This window comes from Falco cherrug, chromosome 3 (assembly GCF_023634085.1).
Source record: "Falco cherrug isolate bFalChe1 chromosome 3, bFalChe1.pri, whole genome shotgun sequence".
Classification (NCBI taxonomy): domain Eukaryota; kingdom Metazoa; phylum Chordata; class Aves; order Falconiformes; family Falconidae; genus Falco; species Falco cherrug.
In genome coordinates, this window is record NC_073699.1 from 96,728,242 (window position 1) to 96,741,886 (window position 13,645).

Genomic DNA, 13,645 nt, shown 5'->3' on the forward strand with positions numbered 1-13,645 from the left:
GCCGGGGGAGCGTTTTGCCCCCCGTGTTCTGAGTCGTGGGAGCCCGGCGGCAGCGATCGCCCCGCTCTGAAGGCATCTGTGCCGCCGGTGGGAGGCAGAGGCCTCCGGAACGGGCCCGCTGCCCGCGGCCTGGCGGCAGCAACGGCCAAAACACCGGCCCTGCCGCCCGGGCACAGGCGTCCTCCGTCCCTGCCTGGCTCCGGCGCTGGGGCTGTGCCCGTGGTGGCGGCAGGTCCCGAGGCAGGGAGGGGTGATGGTGGGCCTAGATGAGAAGAGCCCAGAGTTCCTGCAGGGGTCTTGGGTGAGAGCTCCAACAGCCAGGCAGGGAGGCTGCAGCCGCCACAGGAGCGGTCAGCTCCGAGCCTGAGGACAGTCACCTCAGCCTGCGAGGGAACCATCACCTCTGATGGTCGTGCCGAGCTCAGGGATAGTCACCTCTGAGCCTGGGGATGGTCATCTCCAAGCCTGGGGAGGTCACCTCTGAGCCTGGGGTTGGTCATCTCCAAGCCTTAGAGGGAATGGTCACCTCCAAGTCTGGGGATGGTCACCTCTGAGGCTGGGGATGGTCACTGAGCCTGTGAATGAATGGTCACCTCCGAGCCTGGGGATGGCCACTCTGAGCCTGAGGTTGGTCACTCTGAGCCTGTGAGGGGAAGGTCACCTCAAAGCCTGGGGACAGTCACCTCCGAGCCTGGGGATGGTCACCCCTGGAGCACAGAGCTTGTAAGCTGGAAGCCTGAACTCCCCACAGACAGGCCCCCTGGGTGAGAGTGCTGTGTCAGAGCCAGGGGATGCTGCTACCAGAGCTTTTGATCCCGATGTGGAAGAAAAGCAGCAGAAGGAAAAACTGGTGTTTCCAAACCCAGACAGAAGTCATGGTGTGTTGTAGCACACAAACTTCTAGTAGACTAAGTGACGAATTGTGGCTTTTACCTGCCAGCTGGCAATGGCATCATCGCTAGGCAGTTCCACACCACAAACCTTAATGAACATCTCTAAATGAATTACAGGTGTGTGTTGGTATATGGAGATTTCTATCCTTCCTCCTTGAGGAACGTAGTCCTTCCTGACAGTGAAACCAGATCACCCTGCATCCTCGGAGGAGGTAGTTCTGTTTGTCTCGGGTGTAGAAAAAAGCGTTATTTTCTTATAGGTGTGCTGCGCTTTGGGTAGTGAGGGAAATCACCCTCTCGAGGTGAAAGGAACATGAAGGTTTGCTTAAATGTTTTGAGAGCATTTGAGAGAAGGTGACATTTGAAACACCATGTGTTGTTATTAAATCTTATGGCTCAGAACTATTATTGGGCCATATCCTAGAGGTTTTACTCAAAACTATGTTTTTAAACACCGATGTCTGGAAGTTAAATTAAAGCATATTGACGTCAAACACCTTAGGTATTTGCTTTGCCCTTCAGAATTGCTGAACTCCTTGCAGGGCAGGTCCCCTGGAGACTTTAAAAAGGCAAAAAATTCACTTTGGAGCTTTCAACCACTTGTTACAAGGTCTGGCCTATTGTAATTGTATTTGGGGTTTACCTGCTGTTTTTTCCAAATGGTTAATTTGATCACAAACAGTTCTTAGCTGTAAGCAGTAGCTTGAGTTCAAGAGCAGAACTTGATACTGGGTTTATTCATACAAATCCACACAGCCAATAACCTCTTCCTCTGAGGTAAACAGATAATCAGTAAGGTTAAATGCTAACAAAAATTATTATGAACCCATATATGAATGCAATGATTTTTTTCCAGTACTTACTGGTAACTTGCCTGGGAAATGGGTCTTAGTTTGGCTCTCATGGTTGATTCCAAGCATCCTCTTACCAATACCCCTGAGACTCTGGTTAATTTTGTGGCACAAAATATTTAATTATGTGCTCTGCCAAGTGAATACAAGGTCTCAAATTGAATATCAGCATCCCTGGGCAACTATTTTAGACACTTTGGTAGAATGTAAATGCATATTTTCTGCATGCCAGATCCTGGACCCATATCCATCAAAGTAGATCTCCAGTAGTTCCATTGAAGGCTTGGAACAATCTTAAATTACGTTATTGAGGTCAGATTGTGACCCTGAAGCTCTGGCAGAGACCCAAACCAAGAAATTTGTGTGGGAAATTGGGGAGGGAATAAATTAGCACTTGCCTATGCTTTTTGTGGGACTAAACTGTTACAAAGGTGTGAGCTAAAATGAAAGTTCCTAAGCATGGTGGATAATGCTTTCCAGCCGTTTCTGCTGGAAATAGCTTTCTGTGTGTTTATGGGATGGGTCCTTACTTTCTGGTGGTGCTCTGTCTCAAATAACAACCAATTTTACTTCCCCTGACTGTCCCTGTCCCCCTAACTCCCTCCAAAGAAAAAAATGTTTAATCCTGTAAAAAGAAAAGTGCAGGGCTAGGTTCTAGTTTGCGGGGGTTTTACTCTGGTGAATATAAACCTTCATTTTCTCTCTCTGCCAACCAGAAGTGGTAGGTCTAAATAGTATTAAGTAATTGTGGTTGTCATACTGCACATTGTACTGTGGAAAAAATTAATTGCTGGTTTTTTCGCCCAAGGGTTTAAGCAGCGGTCCCTTCATCTGACCGGGAGCATGTCGTTTTCCTCCCGACTGAGGCTGCGTACCATCAAGCAGCAGGAAAGGATTCCTGTACAGCTGCACTGGGTGAGTGGGCGGGCATCTCATTCAGTAATAACATCTAATTTATACAGCCATGAAAATCTACAGCTATAAATAAACAGTTCTGACTGACTTTGCATACTTAACTCAAAATAGAATGAGAGAGAGAAACAGACTGGAAAGAGAAATCTAGTGTAAATGTCGTAAAAGCCAGATCCTTACTTGGAGTATTTCAGTAAAGCCTTTTTGAAATCCCAGGGAAAATGTTTTGTGAACAACGATGCATGCTTTCTTCCTTACAGGGCTCCGTGTGCTTCAGGGAAAGGAGCAAAACAAACCCAAGATCCCAACACTTGTCTTTCAGGGACAGGCATTCCTAATTGCTTTCCCAAAGCACATGACTGGGATCTCGCCTCCCCATGCAGGACGCAGCAGAGAGCAGTGCCTCTTCTGAACCCTTTTCAAAGAAAGAAACAACCCCACCATGATTCTCCTCAAACCCCTGTGGTGCAGCAGCACAGTCACCATGCCAGATCCCAGAGGCAGTCCCGGCACGAGCAGGAGCTGAGGATGTGGTCTGGCATTCAGCTCCTCTGGTTGGACATGGAAAGAACTATAACCCTCCATGTCAGAGGCCAGGCTTTGTTCTGAGTTGCTGACATTAAAACTGTTTGCACTGGACTATTGCTACAAAATCAAATAATTTGAGCGAGAGAGAGAAAAACCAAAAAACCTGTACAGAGAGTCTTCTGAACTTTTCCCTCTTCCCTAATTACCTTCATGGCTTTTCTTCTGTCTGTCTCTCAGACACATTTCCTTTGACCAGCATCTTTCAGCTGACTTCTTTCCATGTTCTCCTTTAGCTTCAACAGAAAAGGAGGGAGGGATGTGTGTGTGTGTAATTGCTTACATTCCCCTTGCAAAGTTAGCTGGAGCGAGTTATCTAGATAAGCTGGGAATTATTGAATGCGTGCGTGTCTTTCATTGAGTTAGCTTAGTTTACAGTCTAGCCTAGTATGTTAACTTCCCAGACTGGAATTTTATCAGGTGCTTAACATGTGAGAAGAACAACCTTATGTATACACATTATCTTTTTATTGCTCACAGGCAGCTTACAATGTGTTTCGTTTTTACTAAGCTCCAGCAGCATTTGAAAGATTAAAATAACACCCTGGTGAACTGCATACACAGTAGCTCTAAGCTAGGGGGTTTAGCAATGGAGATGGAGTTAGACATTTAAGTACTGCAACTAGTTTCAAATCGTCTTTTAAAAGCGAGGCTAATAACAGAGATCTTTCTTTTTCACATTGACCATTAAGGAACACTTAGACTACTGTCAGTTTTGCCTGTTTATTGCAGTTTGCAAAGCAGATCTCCAGTGTTTTAGATCTTAACAAAATGTTGAGGCTAATAACAGAAATCAACTATATTGAGGAAGATTAGTAAACATGTGAATGGAGTGTAATTATATGGCAGGCAGCTTTATGTTAAACAGTGCTTTAAATTAACATGCTTTCTGTCGAAGCAATCATACAGTCAGTATAATGAGGTTACGTTTGCTGCAAGATTAACTGAAACCAAGAAAACGGAAGAAAGTGTTGCATTCAGATTTCCTGTTAAAATGGAGGGGAGCTATTATGCATATTAATATTCCAGAAAGTTTCTCGTTAGAAGAACTTGGCTTCATGGTGAACTTTCTGAGCAGACATTCCTAATTACAGTCCTTATTAGCCCAATTTGTTATCTAGCTAGCTTGGAAGTCACAGCACTGTTAGAATTATCCCTCCTCTTAATTTTTTCCAGACTTGATGAAGGGCAATCCAAACAAGAGCTGGCTTGCATTCACAGGTCTTTTACAGAGTGGTGCCAAGCTCATGAGGGAGTTCATTTACCAGTGACGAGTTTTAACCATGGACACATCCTCACGTACATTGTGCAAGAGATGAGAAATCTGTGTAAACAGATGAACACAGTTTTCTTATTCATAGCAGTTGCAGAGTTATCATGTAAGAGGCAAACATTTCATATTTTCCACCAGTTTTCCATATGTCTGATGACATAATGGCTTCACCAGAAGCTGCAATGCATTGGAGAAAGGATTTATCACAGCTGCATTTATTTTCCTCTACTTCATGGCTTCAGCATTCATGGAGAGATTGTTTGGCTTGAAGAGGAGGATTCACTTGCCTTTCCGCCTGTAGTCCAGTATTACTATTGAATCTCCTGTATAGAGGCAGAGGAGAAGAGATTGTCGGGAGCAGAAAAAAAAAAAAAAAAAGGCACAATAGGGAAGTCCTCTTGCAGGTCAAGCATGCTGCTAGGAGGAGGACGTGAACCTGGCTCCCGCCTCCCAACATCCCTGGGGAACCAAACCCGTCTGGGAGTGGGAGTAAGCTATGAATGTGTGGCTTGGACTAGCTGCTAGTGCCGAAGTGCTGCAGGAGTCAAATGAGCCTGGGGTATCCCCAGTGAGTAAGGGATTACTTGACTCCTGAGGAATGGTTTGAAATCTACCACGGGCTGTATACACTGAGAATAATGGTGCTTTGCTAGTGAGAAAAGTACCTGTCAATAAAGAAACTTAGCTTGGTGTAAGAATATGTGAAAAGCTTTAAAAATAAAGCCTGTCTGGAAAGGCAGCAAGCAGATAATTGATCCGTGCAGCTGAGATCTCTGGAGCATCCCCACACGGCTGGCCAGGACAGCACAGGACCTGCTGAAGACCCGCAGCTTCCTGAAGCACCAGCTGGAGACCAGATATGCTGCCATGGGGCACCAAGTGTGGCAATAACCAAATATATTTGGGTACCTTATCTAATGCACTGTCTCAGCCTCTTTTCTTCCCTGTTGATGATCATTTACTTGCAGGGAACCTTCTTTTAGAGGTGCTTTCCTTGTCCATAGACCTCAGAGGCTCCGAAACACTAATTGCTATATTTTATTTATCTCCAGCCTGTGTAGCATTTGGCAATTGACCTGACGTGGAACAAAATCCTGCCATTTCTTCCTTCCCAAATGATCCTGTAAGTATTTTGTACCGACCAAATAGATATTTCAAAGATGGGGGAGAACAAAAAAAATGGAAAAAAAAAAAAAAAAAGACTAGCCTATTAGGCCAGGGAACAGCATATTAGCAAGCACCTGTTAATGTCTGGCCTCCAGTGATGAAATCGTAAGCCCTGGGTTGCCAGAGCTTCCGATCCGGTCTGCCTCCAGTGGATCATCAGATAAACTTGTCAGCAAGAGTAGGGCGTGTGACAGATGGTGCAGGTTTCCTTTAAATAGTTAGACTCCTCTACCCGAGGGGTAAACTGCAGTTGGGGGAGTGACAAATATGAAGGATATAAATACACCATCACAGGTTTGTGGCACGACTAGGATGAACGGATGAGACAAAAGTAAGTATTTGTATTTAGTTTGCAAACTCAGGGCTGTAAATCCGCTTAAATTTCAGCTCCATTTATCACTGACAATGTAGTGATATTGTAGGTATAAACATTATTTGTTCACTGGAAAAAATAAATATACCCTGGACTCTTATTCTTAGTTTTTAAAAGCATGATAGAACAAAAGAAAGTATCTTCTGGAAAGGAGGCTCAGTTTAAAAATCCCTCCTGGATACTGTAATATTGAAGGGTGGAACCTGTGTCTGGACTGATAACTACCTGCAGAACGTGACCTTTTTAACTTTCATATAAAACCTGCTGTTCATAAGCCTGTACCAGTGCCGTGGTAGAATGGCTTCGTACCCCACACAGTTGCCCTTTGTATCCCTTTATTTGCCAGCTGAGGTTCTGAAATCTCAGCAGCTGCCTAGAAGAATGAGAGCATCAAGGATTCAATTGTTTTATAGTATTGCTTTGTATTGCGCAGGTTCGTGCGCTGTCACATAGGCTGGGTTTCCCAATAGGTGACTACGGGGGATTAAGTGAGCTTGGTTTCACAAGCACGGAAGTACAGCAATAAAATCCAGGGAAAACAATCATGTTATATGTTTCTGGAAGACACATTGAAAGCAAAAGTACTCTGAAAAGAAAATGAAAAATACATTAAAGATTGCTATCTAACTTCAGCTCAGCCTTAGGTGACTATGTTTCACCAGTGTCTTTGCAAGGACACTCAAGAACTCATAGAAGATCTGGAGGAACACATTCATCCACGCACTTGGCATGAGGAAGTTATTCCACCATGTCTCTTCTTTTTCCTGAGAGCGATGGCTCTTAGGCTTGTTGTACTGCCTCATCCCTTGCTTTAGAGTATCTAATCCTGGCTTTGCCCTGCCTGATGTTCCTCAGCCAGCTGCTGGACAAAGGTTTCCTTTCTGGAGGGCAGCGAGCATCTAGGCGTGGGGCTGTCGGAGCTGCTGCCTTCTGCCCTGTATCTCTCCCGAAGGACAGCCCCACTACCTGGGGATGAGCATTTCTCTGGACTTGGCAGAGGCCTTGTGGCTGTAAAATCTCACAAGTTGTTTGCCAGTGTCCCCCAACAGGCATTTAAATCACTGGTGGAGCGGGTGGCTGTTGCTAGCTGTAGCTGCTATCCACTTGCATCTCAAAGTATTGAAATGAAGAAGCTGATGAATGTTTTGGGGTTTTTGTTTTTGGTTTTTGGTTTTTTTTTCAGGTGCCCTAGATGGAAGACAAATGAATCTGCTCCATCTTCAAATGCTGGTGCTAGAGAAGAGCCCTTGCCTGAAATCTTACTCTGCCTGTTGTGAAGAACTTTGATTCAAATTTCTCCCAAGAATCTGTTGTCTCACCAGGAGCAAAACCCGAGGGAAAACTGCTTTGCTTCATTTTTGAGGATTCCGGTTTGACTGGCCAAAGTGACATGATCAGTTGCCTGCATTATATTTTCTACCCATCGGCAACAGGAGAAGCTATTGCATGGTTCATCTTTGGTACTCGGACCCTGCAGCCAAATTCTTGGCTGAGGTAAATTTATGGCAGCAAAAGAATCAGCCCATTGTTTCAAATTATCCTCTTTGGAGTTTCTGTATTGCTCAACATTGTCTAGAAACTCTGGGATTTAAAACAAAAAAAAGGTCATTACTGGTACTATTTTCTGTGCCTCTCAGGCTGTGCAGCTGGGTTGCCTTAGTTACCATCAATCCAACTGTGCAAGGGGAGGGAGAGGCACATGAGAGAGAATACATTTTTAAAACCTCCAATACTGTATGAAACAGTTTGTCTATAAATAATAAAACAAATTTAGGGTCTGGCATCTTTCAGTTGTTCTGAAAAGGAATAACAAGGTTATATTATTTGACAGCCTGGATTTTCCAGCTTTCAGAAATGATACTGCATCATTTTGGTCAAGCGCAGGACAGAGCTTTAAAAATGACTTGCTTGAAGCTGAAAGCTGCCATCCATAGACTTTGGAATAAGTTGAAACTGAGTATACCTTTAAGGGTGAAAAAAAGTAGAATATTTATTTAGCTGGTTTTAGGAAAAGTGATAGTGGCCTGAAACTAAAGGAACATGGAAAAGAGCCCATATGAAGCATGGTATGCTGTGGGACAAGCTTCATTTGCAGCCTGCAGCTGGCCACAGCATGTAAGCTCAGAAGGAAACCAGGCTTACCACTCATGTGGAGCTATTTGTTAATCATTCCTTGCACCTTCGAATAAACACAACTTATCTGGGCACGAATTCAGCCAGCTTTCTTCCTTGAAGTGGGAAAGAAAGAAAGAAAAAGAAGTTGCCCCAGAGCCTTTGCCTTCGGGGAGAAGCCTGGTGGCAGCAGCCCAGGCAGGGCGCTCCGCCTTGGCAGATGCCACCAGCATCAGGTCCGATTGCTTGGTGGCTACAGATGTTATTGGAGAAGGTGTTTCCAGATGTGCCTAGAGGAACCCAGCGGACAGTTGCATTACTCTGGAACTCAAACTGTGCCTTCAGGGGACTGAGGTCCGTCCTCTACCACCAAGGATTGTTTTGTTTGTCTGTGCCTTTTCCCTTTTTTTTTCCTTTTTTTTTTTTTTCCTTTTTTTTTTTTCTTTTTTTTTTTTCTGCAGGGTTATTTTAACTGCGTCATCTCCCTTATTGTGATGGGAAGGTGAGACAGCAAAGGGTAGGATGAAAAAAAGTACGTGGAGCCATTTTTTGCTGTGAGAAGAAAGGTATGTTGGAATTGCATCTTCCTTCAGTTTGCAGCTCTTTTTACTCTGGCAATGCTGAGCCAGAGATTTGTCTCAGTCAGGAACATATTAAGATTCTGGCACACTGTAATTTGGAATAGCTTCCCTCTGGCTGTGTTTCAGTGCTTATTGGGACCTTGTTATCAGTACCAGCTTAAAGAAGTCCTACCCTTCTCTTGGGTGGACACAGCTGGGAAATGGATCGGGAAAAAGATCCAGGTTGAGAACAGCTCCTACTTGCAGGAAACAGGCGTGTGGTGGAGTGGGAAGGAGTAAGGGGTGGTAGACAGGACCTTATTGAGAAGTTATTGCTGCCAAATCCCCTGTATAACCAAAATGCAGCCTGAGATATCGCAGTTACCAGCTACTGGGGTGCAGCTTGCAGCTTCTTCTATCAGTGTGCAGCAAATCCAGGGAATACTGCCTGTCCTGGGGGCAAAGAGCTGAGGATGCATGTGAAGTAGCAAGAGTGTGCACAAACATGGGGAACTGTAGCTCAGGGGGTGTGTCCTGCACGTGGATGAAAATACCATGTAATCATTATGGCCACGATTTTGTGGCTCCTTTGAAAAATATCAAGTACGTATGGAGAGGCAGACCCACCACACACAGGAGGCCTCTGTGGCTTGCAAGAGCACACCAGATATCAATGGAGGATATCACATATGCCATGTTTATATGTATTCTCTGAGGTTACGTTCATGCTATCACAACTGGGAGTGCTTTTCAGCCTTTTTGTGCACACAGAAAAGAAAGTTGAGTGCTTGTCCCAGTTTCTTTAGAAATCTCTTAAATGAACATCTCTTAAGCAAGTATATTTACTCAACTGTTCAAAATTAGTCTAATTTATGCAGTTACTTTGATCTCTGTTCGGCACAACCTTTTATCTGATCAATTAACACCTTGGGAATCAAATTTTTTTAATTCTGATTATCTCCAACTTATCCATCAGGCATACTGTCGGCCTGGAATTACTCATACGTACTCGGTGATGAAAAAATCTGATACCTAGATGTATCAGATATTGGACCTCATAGAAAGACCTACACTGTCTTGTAGTGCTGATGTGGTCTTTGATTAGTATATAGTTACTATTTGTATGATGCCTCTTACACCAGAGCTAGTGCAGAAAGGCTGCAGCTCTGTTTTCATTTACCAGCAATCCTCATCTCGCATCGTGTTTATGCCAGAATAGAATTCAGCCAAAATTTCCAAACATGGACATGTAGAGCAAGCATCTTATTTGCAAAGGTATCAAGCGGTGAAGTTGGTTATTCAGCACATTTGAAAGTCAATCTGCTGCTTTTAGGTAGCTGAGTACGGATGGTGAGAGACAAGCTACAGACACTCTACTTTGGCTTGACAGGCATGTGAGACTTCACAAAATGGATCAGGCATCAAATGTTCCCTGAGAACAGAGGGAGGTTGTCTTATTTATTTTCAGAGGTGTTTTTGCAGTGTTTTTTCTTTCATCAGAAAGCTAGTTTAAGAAATTGCAAATGTTCACACATTTGTCCTAAATAAAATACACACGTTTTCCTGACAGAAACACTTTCATCCTCAAAAACTTAATCTTGAATGAAAAAGGAGAGAGGAAACCAGAAGGGAAAATAATAATAATCATCATCAATCATCATCATAATATCCTATGCCAAACTCCCAAAGCTGCTTCATCAGTTCTTTCTTCTACCTGTTGAATGTGTCATCTTAAACTAGGTTTTTTTTTTCCTAACTGCCCATTTGTCCAAGGAAGCTGTCTTTCATTTTCTTTAAATCACTACTGTTTAAACCACTACCAAAGTAGAAGGGAGATGTTCTCAACAGTTTGTAAAACTTTCTGAAGTGTTGTTTTACTCATGGAGCTGCTGCAATGCTTTCACTTGGATATACTAATGCCTTCCCATAAATTGTTAGTAAACAGTGCCATTCCTTAGTCTGACAAACACCACATGATGCTGGTGTAAGAGTGCTAGCCAGGGAGATTTGGCTTCTCTGGACTTTTGTTTGAGGAGGAATTCAAAATCCAGTGATAATGCTGGTAAGTGGTGCTTCTTGAGCTACATTGAAGAAACCTGGCCCAGCCTGTTATCCGGTAGGGTTGGGATTCCTGCTCCAGTTGTTCTGTGTGTGCTAGTAATTGGTTAGGACCCGGCAATCTCTACCAGACACCCAGATGGCACCCCGCAGTGTACAAGTGCCCCCTTCTCTCCCCCCTGCCTAGGCAATCACAGGAATTCATTTTAGATAATTATTTTTTTTCATATGGATAGAAGTGAAAAACAAAGCTTGGACTGACCCCATATCATACGGTTGAGGAACTCCCCAAAGTTGTAGAAAGAGACGATGACAGCAAAGCTACCAGCGAAAAATGCTGCTAGGCCGGCTGGGCTGAACAAAGCAAAGAGAGGATATACCCACTCTCCCGTTACAGAATAAATCCACAGGACCCTAGGCAAGAAGAGAAATGACCTTTGGTTAGGACCATTCAGTTAGAAGAACCACTTCATGATTTCTAACTCCTGAAGGGCCAAGCTATCAAAACAATCTTGATACAGAGAAAATTAACTCAGCTGTTGATACATCTCAGCATTTGGGCTATTTGCTGTGAAGCACACTTGAGCCGCTGCTAAATTAGATGGGTTTCAGTGCAGGTTGAAATACACACAAAGTTCTGCTGTTATCCTGGTTGCATTGGCTATTAACAGCGGTAAAATAACAGTAAAATAGCAAAATTCTCAGAAATAGGGATGTGCACTTGGCTACTCTAAGTGAAGCTTAGTCAAATAAGCTCTCACATGTGTGTTTACTCTTTGGTTACAACAGCTTTTCAGCCCCTATCCACATCTTGAGGGTCTGTGGAGACAAAGTGCTGCTTCTCACTGTCTCTATCCTGTCGTGCTGCTGTTGACTGCTGTTTTGGGGAGCAGAGTGGAAAGTTTTCAGGAGGCAAGAGGGCAAGGGGAATTCTCCAGCACATTTTCTCTTAGTCTAAGAGGAGGGGGAGAGGAGGGCAGGTAGGTGGGAAACAGAGGTAGCTCTTTTGCTCCTTTGTGCCAGAACCATTTGCAAAGCACTGCTTGGAAAAAGAAGGGAAAGGAAGAATTTGCCTGCTTTATAGGGTTTCTTTTATTTTACTTAGGCCCTCTCTTTCTGCCTTTTTCTTCTTTCAAAAACCATGTTGTAGTGGCTGCCAGTTCGCTGATACTATTTTCATTGTTTACGGCTCATAAGAACAGTTAGTAGCAAATGCCTAGACTTCAGAATATAAAAAAGGCCTTTATATATTAAATGTAGGGAAAAATACATTGTTCTGGATAAAATTATATGCATTTCTATTGAATATGTAAAGAACATAAAAAATAAGACAGGTCTCCAGTGATCGTTAAGAGGATGTGCCAATCTAACGATGAGCAACACTTCCCTAAAAAGTACCTTTGGGTCCAGAGAGTCCTAAAAGGTTTAATTCTCGATTAAAAACCCCTCATCTGAGGAGTATGCCGTAATTTCCACCACCAGTGCTAACACGGGAATGCAGACTCTCTCTGATGGCACCCAGCCTGCCACCTCACAGAGTGTCACGCCTCAAAGAGAAGTGACAAACAGGCTGCCCCACCAGCCTGAAACTGTGTCATGAAACTGAGGAATGAGGGTGCGCTAAGAAAAAAACCCAAAAAAGTCTGAAACGATGATTTCTCCTTTCTCTAGTTAGAGAAGGAAGAGGTAGGGCATAAAAAATGATGGGTTTTTACCTTGCCTGTAAAGAGAGATTTACTAATACCCACCTAAGGGGTAGAGTGGAGAAATGGAGAGGGGTGGTACTGGAGCTGTCTGGGATGAGCATGGAAACGTTAAGTGTAGAGACTCATTTTCATGATTTAAGGTTCTTTCATCAAACAAACAGGGCGGTGAAACAGCTAAGTAATTAAAAACAAACAAAAAAAAAAGCCTGCACAAAAGGCCACAGAGAGGCTGAGCAGAAATACTGAAGACTGTGTGTTAACTGGAGCCCATGCAAATGTGAGCATGTGTTCTTCACTGCACAGGGCAACTATTTGCTTAATGCGTCTCAACCAGTAAAACAGAGAGTGACAACCGCCTTTATTTCATGCAATGAGGAACTAGATGATCTGGATGCAATTTGGCCAGCTGGCACGCCTCACATGAGGTGCTCCGACTTGTATTTTCAAACCTAAACAAATGACTATGCAGGAGCGCTAAAGCACTTTCAGCTTTCTGACTTGGTAGTAGCTGTGTGTTACCAGGTTTTTTTATCTTGGGTCATACTGCCAGGTTCCTGAAGCACAGAATGCTTGTCAGGTTTTGGTTCTAGTTGTTTTTTGTTCTGAAGAGTTCATTTTACCAAATTTCATTTTTTACCAAGATTTTACCTTGGATATCAGGGAGTGAGTCAGAAGCAGACAATGGCCAGAATTATGGGGAAGATAGATTGAGATAACAGCCCTGGGTATAACCAAGGTTGCCAAATGGCTATAAGATATAGGACAGCATATAGATACCAGGGAGAGGTGATGTGCTGTCATAGTACAACTGGATGAAACTGCGAGACTTACTCTGTCCGTTAACATTAATGGGACCACTGTGTTTACGGAAGGGAAAAAAAGTATATCTAGGGAATTATTAGATGGGAAGATTCAGAAAGGAGAAAAGAATGTAGGCCACATAATAGCTCTCTGAGACAGTGGTTAATTCAAAATTAAAAGGTGGTGAACTGAAAATGAGCATGCAGTAGAGGAAAAATATTTTGATTCCTAACTGAGGTGGAAAATGGACATACTACAAGAAAGCCATCAGTCTCTAGATTTAATTTGGTTTGGATTTTTATGTCTTTTAGTTTTATATACAGAGTGCAATCTATAATGATTTATATTGCCTTG

At 43.4% G+C, this 13,645-nt stretch overlaps 1 protein-coding gene and 1 long non-coding RNA gene across 2 annotated transcripts in view; one reads left to right on the forward strand and one right to left on the reverse strand.

Annotated features, from left to right (window-relative positions):
- Window positions 1–1,031: 1,031 nt before the first annotated feature.
- LOC114014708 (uncharacterized) overlaps window positions 1,032–13,645 on the forward strand; it is a 28,212-nt gene continuing 15,598 nt past the window's right edge. The window contains exons 1-4 of the long non-coding RNA XR_008731298.1: window positions 1,032–2,659; window positions 5,567–5,637; window positions 7,238–7,548; window positions 8,628–8,732. This is a non-coding gene — a long non-coding RNA (uncharacterized LOC114014708). The remainder of the gene's footprint in view (window positions 2,660–5,566; window positions 5,638–7,237; window positions 7,549–8,627; window positions 8,733–13,645) is intronic.
- The window catches only part of ADTRP (androgen dependent TFPI regulating protein), a 33,239-nt gene continuing 23,544 nt past the window's right edge, over window positions 3,951–13,645 (reverse strand). The window contains exons 5-6 of the mRNA XM_005434898.3: window positions 11,047–11,198; window positions 3,951–4,837 (exon numbers count right to left, since the gene is read on the reverse strand). Coding sequence (XP_005434955.1) covers window positions 4,794–4,837; window positions 11,047–11,198 — 196 coding nt within the window. The 3' untranslated portion in view covers window positions 3,951–4,793. The remainder of the gene's footprint in view (window positions 4,838–11,046; window positions 11,199–13,645) is intronic.